The following is a 15,176-nucleotide window of genomic DNA, read 5'->3' as shown; positions in this document are numbered from 1 at the left end:
GGGTGGGTGTGTCAATCCCAGCATTGCTTGCAAGCTCCGCTGAAGTCCGTGCAGGGCATAATTATGCGTCTATGCATCTATTTTTTTTTTTTTTTTGGAAATGTCTAACGCTGGATGCTGAGTCCACTGCATTCCACGCGAATGACTCGCTCGTTCCCTCCGACTGGGGCTGTGTCCCCCTACCTTTCGCTGCTTTCATGCACGTGTTTGGATGGAGAGGGGAGAGGGAATCTGGAGTTAGCAGGGTAGTAAGGGCGGCAAGTCTGCCCTGGAAATGCAAGTTCAGGGTTCCCTCTGCTGAGCAGACCAGTCAAGATGAGCAGATGAGGTTGGTGGTGCTGGAGTGAACGTGAGGGCAAGGTGGAGCAGGCATCACCCCAGAAGCTGGGCTGCTTGGAGATCTGCTTTGCTGCGCTACCTTGAGCAAAGGGGGGTGGTTTGTTTTCGGTCCTGGCCGCAGTGCGCTTGGTTCTATACAGATGTAAAGGCGGCCGCGGTCCCTGCCCCAAAGAGCTCCCAGGATAAACGACAGAAAGTACAATCTGGGCCTGGGTGACAGGAAATCCGCAGCAGGGTTCTGTTACTGCTGCAGGGAGGTCCTGGGTAGCTGCCAACGCTTGGGGCTCCCCTGGGGGATTGCTCACCCACCGTAACCGAACCTGCACCAGGTTCCCAGGAGGGTGTGTTCCCCCCGTGCCATCAGAACCGAAGATACCAGTCTTTCCCTGAGGTCGGTCTTCCAGGGTACCACTCCTGGTAACTGTGTGCTCTCTGCCGCTGAGAGGGGTCGGAAGGTGGATTATAGGGTGAAGTAAGGGACAGGACAGGGGGTTGTGGAGCACATCGCAAGTGGGGGCTTGTCCATAAAGATCCATTTTAGGCCAATGGGATCAGTGTCGACATTTTCTGGCTATAGCCAAATCTTATGGCAACTGAGGCTAGCCCCAGAAGTAGTGACAGGAGAGGTGAAGGGGGTTTGGCTGTTACCCTGCAGCGTGAGATTTGAGAGGAGGGCCCCGCTCTGGACCATGTTCACTCTCTTGCTATTGAAGACCATCCATACGTGGGTTCTGAAAAGAGAGTGTCTTTTGGGTTCAGGGCCTGCCCCTCTCACTGAGTGACCCCCGAGAGCTAGCTTTCCTGAGTATTTGCTCATCGGATGCTGTATCCTGTTGGGAGCGGATGGCTCAGGGGATTTGGGAGAGAGATGCAGCGTCTTTCCCCTCTAAGGCACTTGTTAAAATTCAGGCTGGGTGAGAGTGTAGGAATTGCCAGACCGGATCAGACCTGTCATCCATCGAGACAGTATTTTGTCTCAGACAGTGGCCAGCACCGGCCACTTCAAAGGATGTTGCAAGAAGCCCAGGGGAAGGCAGATGTGGGATAATCTACCCCCTATGAAGGTCTCATCCGAATAATTAGAGAGTGGTTTAAGCCATGAAGCTTGACTGTTTATATCCCTTCCTAAATGAGTTTTTGTTGGCATTATAACTTCTTAGAAATGGCCAGTCCCTCCTTGAGTTTTACAAAGTCTTTGGCCTCCACAACAGAGCAATCAAACGCCGTGCCAGCTATTGAGGGTGGCCCCTGTGTGAAACCGAGTTTGAGTCTCGGTCCAGTTCCCCGCGGGCAAGTTCCCCCACAACTGGCAGCAGTTGGCCCTCTTCTTGGCAGAGAACTAAGGTGACAGATTCCCACTGAGATCTGGCCAGGATCAGGGCCTGACTGGGTGCCCCTGCCCCCCTAGATGTAGTCTTTCCAGGCCCATGGGTAGGGTGCAAAACTTGTACCGCGCTTCTTCATCTCATGGCTTTATTCCCTAGGGTGGATAACCCGGCAATTTCCACCAACACTCACTTGGCTTCAGTTTTGTAATCCTTGCAGAAGCAGCAGCCTCTCTCTCTCTCTTTATTTTTTTTAAACAGAAATTGGTTTGTATAAATATTAAAAAGCCTTCAGCTGCAAGGAGTGGGGGAGAATTCCTGTCAGATGCCACAGCTGGGCCTGTCTCCACAGCTGCAGCTCGCTAGAGTGGGCTCAGTAGATTTGCGTTTGCTATAGAAGCAGGAGCCCCAAACAAACCACAGGTGCCGTGAGGTGACTACACTTGTCGGGCTGGTCTTGGGGGCATATGAATGATGTTGCGGCCATCCTCCCATCCCTGTCCTTGCACATTCATTTTACCTGCTCACCGCTTGAGTGTCTTTGTCTTTGCAGCCTCCTCTGTCCAAGCCATCTTCAACCGCGATATAGAGGAGGTGCGGTCGTTGCTGAACCAGAAAGAGAATATCAATATATGGTGAGTGCTGGAGCAGCAGCTGCCTGGCCTAGCGTGGCACGCTGACGCGCCTGTCTCAGATTGACCTGTCCTCCTCCGTTTTGCCTCTGAAATATGCTTGTGTAGCCAAAGCAGAGAGGGTGGAACTGTTACGCTTCTGGTAAGCGAGCGAGAATCTTTTCTGCAGTGTGATCCAGTGGTTAGGGTAGCAACTTGGCGGCAAGGCTCCTGGGTTCTATTCCTGGCTTTGCAACCTTGGCTCAGATTTTGAAAGGTATTTAGGGGCTGCAACACCTAACTGACTTAGGCTCCCAAGGAAGGCCTTGGGATGCCTAAATATCTTTAAAAATCTGGGCCTTTGTCCCCTGGCCTCCCTCTCCCCCCTCTGTAAAATGGGGTTAATGGTACATCCTAGTCACTGGGAGACTTGTCCGCTATTTATAAAGTGTTCGACAATGCAGTGTCTTGTCGGTTTCTGCTCCTTCGTTTGAAGGCTGCAGGTGAATGGAAGGGCAGTGAACTGGGACTAGTTTGGCAGCATCCCTTGCTCTCCTTTGAAGAGAGGTCCCAGCATAGTCTGATGAGAGCACGGCTGAGCTGTCTGTGTTGAGGCTGGCCTGGTTGGTGGAGCAGAGCTAACGTCCCAAGGAATACAGATGCACTTTCGCTGCCCCTCTTTTAAATCTGTCTGCACAGTACAACCCGAGCAGGGTGGGGCTGGCCGAAATGCAGCCTTGCAGGTGCTACCACCTGGCTGTTCTCACCTTGGGTAAGGAGGTGTGGCTTGCCAGGCCCAGAATGCAGTGTCCAGATTGAGTTGTTTGGGGAGGGGGTTGGCCCTTTGGATGAAGATGCCATATTGAATGCTGCAGCCTGCAGTCTTCGGACCACACCCCGTCTTCAGGACGAATAGCAGCTACCAGTTCGTTCGCTCTCTTGCCAGTCAGATGCATCCTTCTAGCTCCTGGTAGCGCTCATTTTGAGTGCCCTTGCTTCAGAGGCCTCCTGGGTCGATCGTGGCCCGTGATGTAACCTGAAAAGCCAGCTCTGAGGAAGAGGAGAGTAAAATCCGCCTGCAAATGTTCCAATCAGACTTGGATGCAAACGCTCCCTTCATCTGGCTTCCAAGATTCCTGCGACCAAACCAGTGGCAGGTGTATGGCTGAGAGTGGTGTCTCTGTCTGTGGGGTAGGCTGGTGGATAGATTCCAAGGCCAGAAAGGGGGAGCACTGCGATCATCCGATCTGGCCTCTGAATCACACAGGCCAGAGAACTGCCCTGAAACGCTAGAGCGGATCCAACCTCGATGTGAAAACTGCCACTGCCACGACCCCATGTCAGTTATCCCAGTGACGACCCTCACTGTTAACAAAAAATGACTGGCTCAGCCTAGCTGTCTGTCAGCGTGTGGCGCTGGGGATTGGCCGGGATCAGTGACTACTTGCTCTTTTAGGCTGTGTCTCTAGGTCAGTGTCATGGGTTCTGGGTAAGTGCTGAGTCTGGTTCAGCATCTTACTCTCTGATAGGCTGTGGGGCATTCATGAGGTTTTCACTGCGCTGTGCTCTGGCCTTGTGTTATTTTTTCCGCATGCTCTTGGCCATTGCATCTAATGCTTCAGCCTCTTTCTGCCCATGCTGCAGCTCACACGGGGCTAGCACTGTTGTGGACCCTGAATGAATAGTGCAAGGGAGCAGCAATGGGTCTGGTCGAGCATCGTGGGCTCTGTGCTGGCCTCAGAGGGGAGGCCCCGCACTGATTCTGGTGCCAGCCACTGGGACTAATGATTAGATCATATCTTGACATGTTACAAAGGGATCAGGAGACTTTGTTCCTTGGCTGCCTCGTTCAAGGACGTGATAATTCTATAGTCTCCTTCTCTTCAAGGGAGTGGATCAGAATCATCCTTTCTCTAAAATGCCTTTGCTCTGTTGCGCGAAAAACGAGAGACCGATTAACACTTAACGCACGTTATCTCTTCGGGTGCTGATTTCACTTGGGAATGAGATTGGTCAGTTTCACTTTCTGCTTCTCCAGATTGTTTGCCAGTCCTCCCAGTCGTTGTCTTGATTCTCTCTCCTTATTTTATTTTGTAACTTAATGAAAAAAAATACAACTTTCATTAAATGCAATTAAAAGTTGGGACCTCAATCTCTCTTCTGTGCCCCTCTAACCCACTTGGTGTTTGCCGAGACTGAGCCAAATGTCTCAAGGACGAGGTTACCCAGGGCCCAGCACCAAGCGAAGAAAACTGATCTTCTCTACGCTGTGCTTCCTGCACCTTTATAGCCTCTCCCAGTTACTTGGGCTTGATGCGTTTTGGGAGCTGCTCCCGGTGCTCGCAGGCTTTTATTGTTGTGGCACTTGACATAGAATGACAGGGTGTGTGAAGGGCATGCGGAGCACTGGGTAATACTGCTTGGTGGTTTTATAAACCTTTCATGTAGGGCCTCTCAAGCGCTTTGCAAACCTTCATTAAGCTTTACAACCCTGCGAGCTAGATGCCATCTCTGTTTAGGGAAGCTGGAGCAGGGAGGAAGTGAAGTAACTTGTCCAAGGTGACAGAGTTTAGAAATTAGCCAACTGAGAGTCCTGGCTCCCAGCCCCCTGCTCTAACCACTAGCCCCCACTCACCTCCCCGAACTGGGAATAGACCCCTGGATTCCTGGCCCCCAGCCCCTGCTCCACCTGACAGATACCCTGAAGTGGACTGCGGTATGAAAGGTAGTCCATTGCCTCCCACCAGGCTGTCAGTTCTTGCTGGTCCTAAGCAGACTCCTCCATCACTTAGACTTACCCAGATGTCCTCAAGGCAGGAAGCAGCATTTGGGTCTTTAGGGTGGGGGAAGTTGGATGGGGAAGGAGCGGTATTTGCTGTGTGGATAGTTGCATCATGGCCTTTTTTATCTCCCTCGGCAGGACCAAGAACGACGAACCCCACTGCATGCTGCTGCCTACTTAGGAGATGTCCCAATCATTGAGCTCCTAATACTGTCAGGTAAGACCCGCAACTGTCTCTGCCCAGTACAGCCGGCTGCATGGATGTGCTCAGGTTTAGCCAGCCTGGCCCTCCTGTGGGTCTAACGCGGAGGGGCTGCTCAGGGCATGGGGATACAAGGGGTTTTCATCCACAGGAGACTTGGTGCTTGAGTCACAAAGGAAATGTCCTTAGTTGCTCTCACCCAGATGCCAAGAGGAGGTTTGTGCAAATCTTAAAACAACCTGGCACTGGAATATTGGGAGTTAGGGGGCTGCGGATTGGGATTGAGGGGCACCTGCAGACCTGGTGAGGGGAGCAGTGAATTGGGATTGAGGGGCAAACGGCAGAGCTCAGGGAGCCTACCGCTGTAATACTGGGGGGCTGTGGGTCAGGGACTGAGGGGCATTGATCGAGTTCTGTGGGGGGAGCCCAGGGCTGGGATAGCAGGGACTGTGGGTCAGGATTGAAGGATAGTGACAGAACTGTCTGGGGGGAAGCCTCGAACTGCAGGAGTGGGGGGGAGCCGCAGATCTGGATCATTTGTCGGGTGTGGGATGAGGACTAGAGAATTTTGCTCAGCACCTGCCGGCTGCATACTTGGCTCTAACCCAAAGTACCATTTTCCTCGGAACAGCTCAAATCTACGTCCAGGCTGGCTCTCTGCACGCCATAGATGGGAGAAAAAAGGCCCTAATCTGACATTCATTGTCATTGCTCTCTCCAGATGCCCTTGATTTGTCAGCAGTTTGCTTGGTGGCATGGAAGAGCAGGGCAGCTCTACGCTGGGTTTTGACAGTCCTAGGCTGGCACAGAGAATCTTGAGACGGCAGAGCAGGGATGACAAAAGCCAGGCCTGCAGACTCCTGCAGTGCGCTCTGGTCTCCTTCACCTGTACACAGACCTACAGATTCCAGTATGAAATGCACCATCTTTGTCGAGCAGCCTCCTTTTAGAACAAGATGACGAACTGCATTCTGGACTGATAGTCTTGTGGCCACTGAGATGAAGGTGGAGCAGTGTGTGCTGGGAAATGTAGTTTTTTCCATCTACCTCCGTGCTGCATTCCCTCCGCTTCACGCCAAGGAGCTGCAGCCCTCTGCTGGGGGTAGCTGCTCCACTTGGTGCCGGAGCGTATGTTTTGTAGCGTCTAAACTAAGGGTAGAGCTACGCTACAGTAGCACCACAGTCTAGAACCGTGGTCTCCAACCTTTCCGTGGGGTGGGGCGCCGGGCGACTGGGCACCGGGCGACTAGCCGCCGAGCAGCGCGGTCGCCGGGACAAGCAGTCACCGAAATGCCGCCGAGAAGCGGCAAGCAAAGAAGCGTTGCCGCCGAAATGCCGAGAAGCAGCGTCATCAAGAGGCGTCGCTTGGTGGCATTTCGGCGGCTGTTTGTCTGGTGGCCAGGACACGGGTGCACATAGATGCCCCAGCGGGGGCCATGGCACCCGTGGGCACCGCGTTGGGGATCCCTGGTCTAGACCTTTCCTACAGTGACAGAAGGGGTCTGCGGATGTAGGTATAATTCTTCATCGGCCCAGCTGTGTCTACAGTGCGGTTTCGATTGGCTTAACTACTGGCTCCGAGGTGTGAAGTTTTAAGTGTCGACCTAACTTTTAAGTGTAGATTGGCCCTAAAGCTCAATCCGTTTCCTTCTTTAACCGAAGAAATGGACACGCTGTCTAACCAAGCAGACACAGCAGTGGGTGTTTAAAAACAGCGATGGTGCCTTGGAGCATCTGACAGTCTTGTACCCTGGCAGTGCTCCTTGCCCAGATGTGTTCACCTCCTCTTCTTCTGCTCCGTCTCCTCAGGTGCTAACGTAAATGCAAAGGACACTGTTTGGCTAACCCCGCTGCATCGCGCCGCAGCTTCTCGCAATGAGGTAGGTGCCCTTGCAAGCCTCGCAGTAATGAATCGTCTGTCTCCTCCGGGCTCTTTTTTGAGTAACTGTTTTCTTTCCCCCTGCTTTCTGCATGCCTGTTCTGAGTCCAGCTGAGAGCCCCGGGGGGCTGGATGTTCTCTTTCGACAAGATAAAGGACCCTCCAGACCCCATAATAATTTGAAAAATAGAAAACAGAACTGGGAAAGACCCATAATATTCCCTTTACTCCACCCCCAGTACATGGGTTCTCCCTGCAATATCTTCCCGTTAGGGCTTTGTCTTGTTTTAAATGCCCCAAGTGGTGGGGCCTCTTTCCACCTCTTTCTTTTAGGAGGTGATGCCGCAGCCTAATGGATCTCATTGTCAGGAAGTATTTCCTGATATTCAGCCTTCCCTGGGCTTAACTTCCTTTATTAATGGTAATAATACTCCTGGGAACCACCCTAGCCAATTCCCCTCCACCGTGATGCTTACACCTTTCAGCTATCTGCTAGTATCACGCCTGCCCCTCCGAGGGCTCACTTCTGCAGTCACGTCTGGGCACATACATTTCTTTGCAGGCAGTGGCAGTGCCGTCTGCAGCGGGCCCCCGATAATGTTGTTTAGCCAAGGTATGCCTAGTTAAATCTTTCCTCACGTGCCGCTCTCTGCATCGATTTCCAGCGTGTTCCTGTGACAATGATAAAGGTCAAGCACAGTTCCCCCGTGGATGAACAGAATTGAATCTGTCAGCGTGCATAGTACACAAGAGGGGCTGCTGACATCATGGACAGCAGAACAGGCTGGAGGTGCCAGGCTATTCAGTGACTCCTGAGCGCTAAAAAAGGGGCTTTTGTACCCGGCGACTCCCCCCGGCATCCCACATGCTAGCTACTGACGGGAGTTTCTCTTGTATGCCAGGTGGAGCAATTAGGTGTCTCAGAAATTTCTTCTTCCTCCGTGCCCCGTCCTTTCTGCAGTTTCGTGAGCAAGTGTTGTCGAGTGCTCGCCTTCCCCACTCAAATATACCCCGCAAAGCTTAAGCAAAGATTTAAAACTTTGAACCGAAACATCGTGAAATTACCACTTTATTCTCAGTTCCTTTCGGTGCTGGTCCCCAAGAGATCTGTAACCCGGAAGGAAACATCCGAGCTCCTTCATCACTAGCCAGTTCGGTCCAGTTCTGGGCAGAGATGCTATGAAAGGGGGCTTTTGTTTTGGTCACAGGGTTGTGACGTGGATGGCAGAGGTTGGCTAAACAAATATAGAATCATAGGATTGTAGGACTGGAAGGGCCCTCGAGAGGTCGTCTAGTCCAGTCCCCTGCACTCATGGCAGGACTAAGTATTTTCTAGACCATCCGTGACAAGTGTTTGTCCAACCTGCTCTTAAAAATCTCCAGTGATGGAGATCCCACAGTCTCCCTGGGCAATTTATTCCCGTGCTTGACCACCCTGACAAGACGTTTTTCCTAATGTCCAACCTAAACCTCCCTTGCGGCAGTGGAAGCCAATTGACGTACGGACGGCTTGAGGGTGAGCGGACCATTGTGGTCTAGCGGCCGGAGCAGGGGACTGGAAAGCTGAACGTTGTCACTAACGTGCAAGCTGCTTTGTCCCTCAGTGTCCTAGGCTCGGCTGTGTCTGGAATAGGGGTAGTAGCCAGCCTACCTTTCAGGGGGTTGTGGGGTGCATTGTTGACAAAGCCCTTTGAGTTGGGCTAGAGAAAGGCAGAACTCCAAAGAGGAAAGAACCCCACGAGTCCTGGGCAGCGGGAGAATTCCTGCTAATCGTATTAGAGCAGAGGAGGAGTGTGGAGCGTCTCAAAGGCACCGAAGGCATTTAGGAGCACAAATCCCACTGGCCCTCAATGGAACTTCAGCATCTAAATCTCTTAGGTTGCTTTTGAAGAGCTCCCCCGTGGAATCTATCCCAGCGCTGGGGATGTTTCCAGGCAGGCAATCGCAACCCTGTTCTGGGTCCTGGCTTTGGATTTGAGGGCTGCGGTGCATGATGAGGGTGTGCTGGGGTCTCTTGTGTCCCCACCATTGCGCCATTGGAGTGCCTCGTTCTCTGCTCTCAGTCTTGCCCCTTGGAAGGGAATCTGCCCGGAAATGTGCTGACTGCTTTGTTCCCCCCTAGAGCCAGTTAACTTGCGCAAAGGCTTTTCTCTGCTCCCCCCCCACCCCGGCTTCAGGCCATTTTCCAACCGCTGAGCATGCTAAGTTAAGCCACCTCCCTTGCCTTCGTTCCCCTCCCCGTCCCCGCACACTTAGGAAGTGTTGCGTTCCTGCTCAGGGTCAGCCGGCCCCATGGGAAAGGGGTTGTGGTGCATTATCCGGGGGGGGGGGATGATGATAAAATGTAGGTCGGTGGGTCACATGGGTCTGGTCTGCGATCTCACACCCCATGAGTCACTCGAGACTGCTCATTAACTGCAAGATCTCAGGGCCGGGATTTTGCGCTGGGGGAAGGGAGTCAGAACATGCCGAAGGCCTCTCTTTAGCCTTAGAATGGGCCATACAGGCAACAGCAGGGCAGGTTTCCCCCATGCGCCACGGACTCCCCCGTGTGACTTTTTGGAGGGGCCTTCTTAAGGGGTGAGAGGGGAGTTCGGTCTCCAGGGCTCGGTCAGTCCTTGGCTGAGGCTGCCAGCAGGAACCTGGTGGAGGGCAGCTGCTGCTGTGATTTGGAAGGTGGCTGGTTGCCCTCTGGGAACTACACCGAGAAACTTCATGCAAGGGCCACCAAACAGTTCATGAGCCTTTTGGTCGCTCCCGAGCTGGGCTGGATTTGAACCTGCCACCTAGACAGTCCATGGCCCACCCTGAGCCCCCCAGCACGATTCCACCAGGAAAGGCGCAGGGCAAAGGAGTGTTCTTTCCTGGCCAATGCCCATGTGAGGGCACAAAGCAGCATTCTGGGACGCGTGCTCCGTCTGCATGCTCCCAAGTCTCCTGCAAGCCGCCAGCCCCCGGGGTGAGGAAGAACGAGGGGATCTCGTCAGGGCCAGGGACTCGGGTTGGAGTCGGAGGCATGGGGAGGTCTGTGCTGTTCCCTGCTGAGGAGGAACGCGCTCTCCGTTCTGGAGGCATCACTCTTGCATGCTAACGGTTTGGAAAAGCAAAGCTGAAGTGGAACGGTTTGTGGTGGGCAGAGGGGGTCTCTAGAGGAACAGTGCCAGCTGCTCCCTGCATGAAGGCGGATGTAGCTAGCGTCAGATCCCCGAGGGGCTTGGCTGGAGAATGAAGCTTTAAAAAGCATCTCATTTTGTAACTTCCCTGCCTGATTTCAGGGCCTCGGTCGTTCACACGTTGCCCCGCTGTCTGGCTCCAGTAGGTCGGTTCAGTGGTTTAGCCAGCTGTCCGAGTTGTTTTTCCAAGGACGTACCTCTTCCTTTCTCAGCAGGGGCTTTGGGTCAGGGGCAGCATCCTTTCCTCTTACTGGAACAGCTTAGTGACGATAAGTTAACCTCCCTTTGAGGCTTGTCACTGACCAGTAGGAGGCACTCTAGGGAGAGATAGGCGCAGTCTTGTGAAGGCCCAGCTGCCCACAGGGTAAGGCTCAGATGTCCTGGTAAGCCAAAGGGACTTAGGCGCCCAGCACCCATTGAAAGTCCATCTGGCAGGGGCCTTTGAAGACCCCAGCCTGGGGCCCCTCAGTGTTCTGTTTGTGGGATCTTGGCTATCGTCGGCGACTGCTCGTGGCTCTGTCTAGATTTCAATGGTTTTAAAAAAGAAAAATCATGCAATGAAATGGACTAATACGAGTATCGCTAGCTAGTGCCTGGTACGGCGCCCGCTGCCCCAGCCAACTCTGCCAGCTAGCACCCCGGTCCCGAAGGGCAAACCTTGACTCCCAGCCCTTCCGGTCCCAGGCTGCTTCTGGGCAGGCGCGATTGGGCTGAAGGGTCAGGGCAGTGTTTTTGGAGGTGCGGATAGAATTCACCCCAGAGATGAGCCCATCGTAGGCTGCTCCGCTGCTTCGGCCCCAGGAAAACAGGGGTGCGATAGCCAGCACACTTAACATCGTTGTGGAGACAGGGCTCGTTACCGGGTGTCAGCGGGTAACGCGTGTTAAGCTACAGCGTGCCCTGTCTGCACTAGGGTTTTGTACCATCCTGTGATCGTTACACCCATTTTAAAACGCCGCCAGGCCTTTTGGAGGGCCAGTCTCACTCCCCGACACTCCACCCTTCTGCAGCAGGCTGCGTCTCGGCAGGGCGGCAATGAAAGGGAAAGAGGACGGGCAAGGAGCTGCCCAATGTGGCAGCCGTGGTGATGAGTGCAGTGTGCAAACCCAACCAAATCGCAGCCTTCCCACACCAGCTCCGATATCCAGCAGCTTGGCTCGAGATGAAGCATTGCATGCTGGGAGTTGTAGTCCCTGGGTGAGCAGTGGGCTGCCGTTACCGATCTAAGAGGCGGGTAGGGTAACCAGACGCGTTGCTAGTGATGAACCTGCCCCTTCACCCCTGGCTGCTTGGTTTAATTTCAAGACCGAATGGTGCTGCTTAGCTCCTGAGGCTTTGTCTGCCCCCACCGGCGTGGGGTACAGCCACCCTTTCTCTGTCCTGGCAGAAGGCACTTAACCTCCTCCTGAAGCACTCGGCGGACGTCAACGCCCGCGATAAGTACTGGCAAACGCCGCTCCACGTCGCCGCTGCCAAGTGCGCCACCAAGTGCGCAGAGGCCATCATCCCCCTGCTGAGCAGTGTGAACGTGGCAGATCGCACGGGCCGCACGGCACTGCACCACGCCGTGCACAGCGGCCACATCGAGGTGAGCGGCCCGCACCTGCGTGTTCCTCCCTGAGGGGGTGCGGGCGGGTGGTCCGGAGGGAGGAGGCGCTCGGGACTTGGGGGTTCTCAGTCTGGTTCTGTGACCTTGGCATCTCGGCTTCCCCGTCTGTGAAGCGAGGGTGATCTCTCGAGGGAAGGGACTACATGGAAATGACGCGGTGAACGACAGGCTTGGGACTCTGGCCAAGTTGCTTTGTTTGTTTGCAGCAGTCTGTCCGCCTTTTGGCTTGGGATTTCTTTGGAGCAGGGGCTGTATTCCATGCTGTGCGCGCAGCGCCTGGCACAATGGGGCCCTGCAGCTGATCAGAGCCTGGAGGCGTTCCCAGGATACAGAGAGGGGGAGCCCCGAAGCATTGCTAAGCTGCCGGCTAGAGGGGGGAAAGTGCTTCGTCCTTAGATGCATGCGCTCCATGTGCAAGATCCTCAGTCGGGGCAGTGAGGAGCTGGGGGTGGGCAGGGAGAGAAATCATCTACCATGGACACCCAACACGCAGCATCTGTTTCCTGCCCTCTGAACCAGCTCGCCTGTCTGGAGAGAGCCCTCTCTGGTCTGACTGACCTCCGTCCGCACCCCCGGCCGGCCAGGGTCAGCCAGCCAGGCTGCTAGGAAACGTTTAAATTGTGGCAGTGCCTGGAGGCCAGCTGGGCCCCATCGCTCCAGGGGCTGCAGGAGGCGCGAGGCTCTCGTGTGTGCCGGGACGGGGTTGGCGGAATTTGGTGGGAGCCGTTCCTCTGACTGCTTCCTCTCACCTCCAGATAGTGAACTTGCTCTTAAACAAGGGGGCCAGCCTGAGCACGTGTGACAAGAAGGAGCGTCAGCCCATCCACTGGGCAGCCTTCCTAGGTACGTCTCCCTTGTGCCTTGCCTGTCTGTCCCTTTGTTAGCTGGCCTTGTTCTGATACAGGTACTTCCCAGCGTCCCCGTTTGGGACTCCCCTGCGGATACAGCTAGTGGCACAGGCAGTGAGTCGGGGGGGGGGGGGGGCACACCGCCGTGGGTGTTCTCCCCTTCCCCCCAGTCTCACCAGTTCTGCACATAGAACCTCAAAACCGTCCCCTCCCCCTGCAGCTGTGAGCTCTTCGGGTGTCATTCAGCACGTGGGCCTGACTCCCGTGTGATCTTCGTTCGGCAGCCAGGGCTCCAGATCTCTCTTGTCCCGGGCCTGGCATCGCGTGGCTGGCCGTGTTGGAGGAGAAGGGACAGAGCCAGCAGCGATCTGGCAGGCAGGGTGGGAGGAGAACCCTTTTCTGGACTCTCCCATCAGCCTGTGGCTGCAAGGGGGTGGGGGAGACACTGGACTTGGGAGGGCGCGTGGCACCTTTCGTACGCAAAAGCACATTATGAAGGTGTAATGGGGAGGCCTGCCCCGCAAAGGCCAGGAGGCTGGGGGCCAGCCAGCCCGGATCGCTCAGCCCGCTTGTGCCACAGGTAGCTACCTCCCGGCCTCAGGAGCAGGGCTCCCTGGGGTCAGGTGATGGCAGAGAACTCAGGTTGGTGGGGAAGGCCCTAAATTAGGGGCTGGGAGGACCCCAGGGAAGCAGCCTGGGCATAAAGGCTCTATCCATGAAAGGCAGCCCAGAGGGGGTGATGGGAAACTGAGGGAGGGGGTGCTACAGGGCAGGTACGCCCTATGACATACAGCCTCTTCTCTCCCCGCTAACTTATGGGGGAGCAAAGTCTGGGCAGTGACAGCCAAGGGGCAGCCTCGTGCCACTTCTTACTGCTGTCAGGCCCAAGTCCTGCTGGCATTAGCAGGCCGTGGCCAGTGACAGGGCGCTGCACCGGGGGACAGCGCTAATATGCCACCGCTGCGCAGCCGGGGAAAAGCAGGTCCCCTCCACTGCTGGTGTTGGTGTCAAAGGGACAGGAGGATTGAACTGCAGGGAGTTACAGCATTTCAGTGGAGGATACGGAGGCTAGACAAAACTCTTGACCCACGTATCCAAGCCCCTGACCATCCCATGTGGAGCAAGTGAAGTCAAACTAAGACATTTCTATCTGAATCGCCTTGTTAGCAAGCTTCATGGCACGGCTGGGGGGCGGGGAATCGTTCCCCCTCTGGGCCGCCCAGATGGCTGTTCCGTGGAACGCGATGGCGGGTCCCAGTCCTGTGTCTGGTGGCCGCGTATCGACCCTGAAGCCCCCATTGCCGCCGTGCTCAGGACTCGCCGGCCGCAGAGGTGCTGCAGCCCTGAGTTCCTGTTTCCTTTGCACAGGGCATTTGGAAGTTCTGAAGCTGCTGGTGGCCCGGGGAGCTGACGTCATGTGCAAGGATAAGAAGGGTTACACCTTGCTCCACACCGCGGCAGCCAGTGGCCAGGTCGAGGTTGTGAAACACCTGCTGAGGCTGGGAGTCGAGGTGAGGCCAGTGGCGGCTTGGCAAACGAATGTGGCCATTCGTTGATGGCGGGTCCCAGTGCCATTGCGGGACCAGGGCTCCGCTTGCTCTGCGGACTCTAAGGAAGGCACTGGGTGTAGGCAGATGCTGGGAGATGTCCTGGGAGAGCGTGCGGTCTTAATCCTTGGATGGGTGAAATCCGTGGGGGTGCTGGAAACTCTCTGGCTGTCGTGGGGGGGTGAGTGGGCATTCTCACCCACTGGGGCTGCACGGATCCCAGCGGGATGCTGCTGGACTTGACGCTAGAGAGGGAAAACTGAGGCCCTGGTCACTTATGGTTTTTAAAGATCCCCGAGTGCTTTCCCCAAGAGTTAGGGGAGTTAATGCCATTGTCCTACCCAAATTCCCCCTGGAGTTAACAGTGTTTGGCTCTTGTTTCAGTTGGATTTGGGACTTTTCTTCGTCTCCTGTGCTGAGCAGTCAGCGTTTGCTTCTGTTTCCTGTGATGACTTGAGGGGGTCCCCAGGCACTGAGGGGAATGTGTGGAGGAGGAGATCAGGGATTGATGGCGTCTGGTTCTCGGTAGAATGGGCTCTCCTCCCCCCCCCTTTCTTGGCCAGTCCCAGCCCATCCTTGACCGAGATCCCCTGAAGGCTCTTGGCTCTGTTCGTTCCCGCAGATCGATGAACCCAATTGCCTTGGGAACACTGCACTTCACATCGCCTGTTACATGGGCCAGGACGCCGTGGCCAATGAGCTGGTCAACTACGGCGCCAACGTCAATCAGCCCAACGAGAAGGGCTTCACCCCTCTGCACTTTGCTGCCGTCTCCACCAACGGGGCCCTTTGCCTGGAGCTCCTTGTGAACAATGGAGCCGACGTGAACTTTCAGGTACGCCGGCCGGGGCCGGACCACGC

The 15,176-nt window shown here is 55.2% G+C and overlaps 1 protein-coding gene across 4 annotated transcripts in view; it reads left to right on the top strand.

The window, feature by feature from the left end:
- ANKRD52 (ankyrin repeat domain 52) overlaps nucleotides 1–15,176 on the top strand; it is a 37,522-nt gene that overhangs the window by 2,975 nt on the left and 19,371 nt on the right. For 2 of the 4 annotated variants that reach the window (XM_065575893.1, XM_065575894.1), the window contains exons 2-8: nucleotides 2,218–2,299; nucleotides 5,196–5,274; nucleotides 7,069–7,139; nucleotides 11,699–11,899; nucleotides 12,676–12,763; nucleotides 14,137–14,279; nucleotides 14,938–15,150. In XM_065575893.1, the coding sequence (XP_065431965.1) occupies nucleotides 2,297–2,299; nucleotides 5,196–5,274; nucleotides 7,069–7,139; nucleotides 11,699–11,899; nucleotides 12,676–12,763; nucleotides 14,137–14,279; nucleotides 14,938–15,150 (798 nt within the window). In that variant the 5' untranslated portion in view covers nucleotides 2,218–2,296. Of the gene's footprint in view, nucleotides 1–2,217; nucleotides 2,300–5,195; nucleotides 5,275–7,068; nucleotides 7,140–11,616; nucleotides 11,900–12,675; nucleotides 12,764–14,136; nucleotides 14,280–14,937; nucleotides 15,151–15,176 lie in introns of all 4 variants that reach the window. The other 2 variants (XM_065575896.1, XM_065575895.1) reach the window with 2 other exon arrangements.

The sequence above is a fragment of the Chrysemys picta genome, chromosome 22 (genome assembly GCF_011386835.1).
Source record: "Chrysemys picta bellii isolate R12L10 chromosome 22, ASM1138683v2, whole genome shotgun sequence".
NCBI classification, from domain to species: Eukaryota; Metazoa; Chordata; order Testudines; family Emydidae; genus Chrysemys; species Chrysemys picta.
Note: the sequence above shows the minus strand (reverse complement) of the source record. Positions and strands in the feature narration are given on the sequence as shown.